Genomic DNA, 2,389 nt, shown 5'->3' with positions numbered 1-2,389 from the left:
CTGGTCACAACGGCCTGTGTTTAATCATTTGTATTATGTTCAATCATATGTCCAACAACTGCCCTTTTTCTTTATAGGGGTTCTTTTCATCTATTTGTCAGAGCCCAGCTTAACGTCAGCTGATAGCCCCGGGTTCTCAGACAACAAGGAGGGAAACAGTAACACAACACCAAGGGAGAACAATTCAGTTAGTTAGCTCTTTTTTTATTCCCCAACGGAATAAAATGCTCCGTTTTCTTGTTTGCATAAAACAACAATAAAAATATTAAAATGTCCAAATCAGAACAAACTACAATCGTCCAAGAGGGCCAACATCCATAAAATCCAGTGAGGACGGCGAATCCTGCGCTCCGTCCAGCCTATAGTCACAGCCCCAGCGCCACCGCCTCCTGTGGTCGTTCCAGCCACTCTAGTTGCTCCGCGTAAAGCGCCGCCCGCTGGCGTCCTGTTAGGACAAAAACACCTGGCCAGAAGAGCGATCGCTGAACAGCGGATATTTTATCTGTCCCAGCGAGGGTCCCTGAGGACAATCAGTGGAAACGTTACTTACTGACCAGGGCAGAGTTCCCCCTCTGCCCGCTGACGGTCCGACACGTCGTTCCCACTGATTGTATCCTCTGCTGTCAACCACTGGCTCGTTCGGGGTCGCAGTCCTCCGTCACGAACCTTCCTGGATTCCCCTTTTTCTTCACTTCTCAACGCGAAGTCCTCTGCCTTTTAAAAGCCACAGCCAGCGTCTTGCAGGTTCCAGGTATGCTGCCTACAGGCACGCCCACCCCGCGCAGGTGACTGGAATCAGCTATTAATTCTCGGAGTCCACAGTGAATAAAAAAAAACAAAACATGCAGCGAAAACACTCAACAAAAACCACACTTAAAAAGCAAAAACAAATTTCCACTGTGTGACATCTCCCCATATTTTAACTGCGCCAGTCCCTGGCACACTATTCAAAGTCTATACCGTGCAGGGGGCTGGCCAAAGTTCGACCTTGTTGAACGCCGCAGGTCAGGTAATCCATCCTGCAGAGCTGGAACATTAGGAACAACACAATAAAATGGCGGTTCAACCAGGGTCTGCACCTCCTGGTTGTCTTCTGGAGCAGGTGAATAGTTATCCGTTGCAGGGGTAATGCACAACTTTAATGCGTTCCGATGAAGAACCTTTTCCCTCCCTCCCTTTTCTGGACGTACCCTATAAACCACACCCGTGTCACCCACACGTTCCAATACCACATGTGGTTCAGGACTCCAACCTGGATGGAGCTTTCCCTGGCCCTGTCTGTCCCGGTCTTTTACCCACACCCTTTCCCCTGGGACTAACGGCAGGGCTTGAGCCCTTTTGTCATAAACCCTTTTATTTTGGGTGGCTGCACTATTCTTGTTCTTCCTTGTCATTTCGTAAGCAAAAGATAACTTTTGATAATGATCCCTAACCCACCCCTTCAGGTCATGACAGAGGGGCTCTGGGTCAACACCCAGGTTCACATCCACTGGCTGTCTCAGATGTCTCCCAAACATTAGATAGGATGGTGCATAACCTGTAGCACCATGGACAGTGTTATTGTATGCTTGTAGCAGTTCTGGGAGGAATTCTGGCCACCTCTGTTGTTTCTCAGCCTCGAGTGTACGAAGCATATGCAACAGAGTCTGATTCAACCGCTCGACCCCACCATTCCCAGCAGGATGATATGGTGTAGTTTTACTTTTTGTAATACCATAACACCGGCATAACTGATACATCAAGGCCGACTCAAAACTCGCTCCTCTATCTGAATGCAGCCTAGCAGGGCAGCCAAATGTTTGGATCACATGAGCCCATAGGGCATGCACTGCAGTCTGTGCAGTTTGATCCTTCGTGGGCACTGCCCACGCATAGTGGGTGAAAAGATCTGTCATGACCAGAATGTTCTGATACCTGTCTGTGGGCCTCCCTAAAGTAAGGAAGTCTAAAGCTACAACCTCCAAAGGATAAGACACTTTAATAGGATGTAGAGGAGCTCTAGGTGCCTCTCTATTTCGCAGGCTACAGACAGCGCAACCCAGCTGGAATTCCTGCACCTCACCTTCCATACAGGGCCAATAGAAGAAGCGACGTATCCTGGACAGAGTCTTCTCCACCCCAGCATGAGCAGCTGCCTCGTGGTACCTCTGCCACACCTCCTTGCGTCTTTCTGTGGGACATAGGATCTGAAAGTAGATTTCGTGTGTCCTTGCGTCCATCACCTCTCTGCACAGCATTCCGTCCCGAAGTTGGAACCGCCTCCACTGTTTTAGCCACTTCTGCACCGACTCAGGCAGTGCTTTCCTGGTTGGGGCATCAGGGAGGGCTCCCCGTTTCATGTAGGTTCTCAACATCTGCAGTCCAGCATCTTGTTCTTGAGCCCCCTTCC

The 2,389-nt window shown here is 49.7% G+C and overlaps 1 protein-coding gene across 1 annotated transcript; it reads right to left on the bottom strand.

Annotated features, from left to right (window-relative positions):
* Positions 1 to 451: 451 nt before the first annotated feature.
* LOC106952090 (uncharacterized) lies at positions 452 to 2,383 on the bottom strand. Its single transcript, XM_015039978.1, has 2 exons — positions 1,787 to 2,383; positions 452 to 1,681 (listed from the first exon to the last, which is right to left on the bottom strand). Exons 1-2 carry the CDS (start codon positions 2,352 to 2,354, stop codon positions 948 to 950), a joined length of 1,302 nt encoding a protein of 433 aa, XP_014895464.1. The 5' UTR covers positions 2,355 to 2,383; the 3' UTR covers positions 452 to 947.
* Positions 2,384 to 2,389: the final 6 nt, after the last annotated feature.

This window comes from Poecilia latipinna, unplaced genomic scaffold (genome assembly GCF_001443285.1).
Source record: "Poecilia latipinna isolate Pla-1442-1.1 unplaced genomic scaffold, P_latipinna-1.0 Scaffold491, whole genome shotgun sequence".
Taxonomy (NCBI): Eukaryota; Metazoa; Chordata; class Actinopteri; order Cyprinodontiformes; family Poeciliidae; genus Poecilia; species Poecilia latipinna.
The sequence above is the reverse complement of the archived record's forward strand: the minus strand, read 5'-3'. Positions and strand labels throughout refer to the sequence as shown.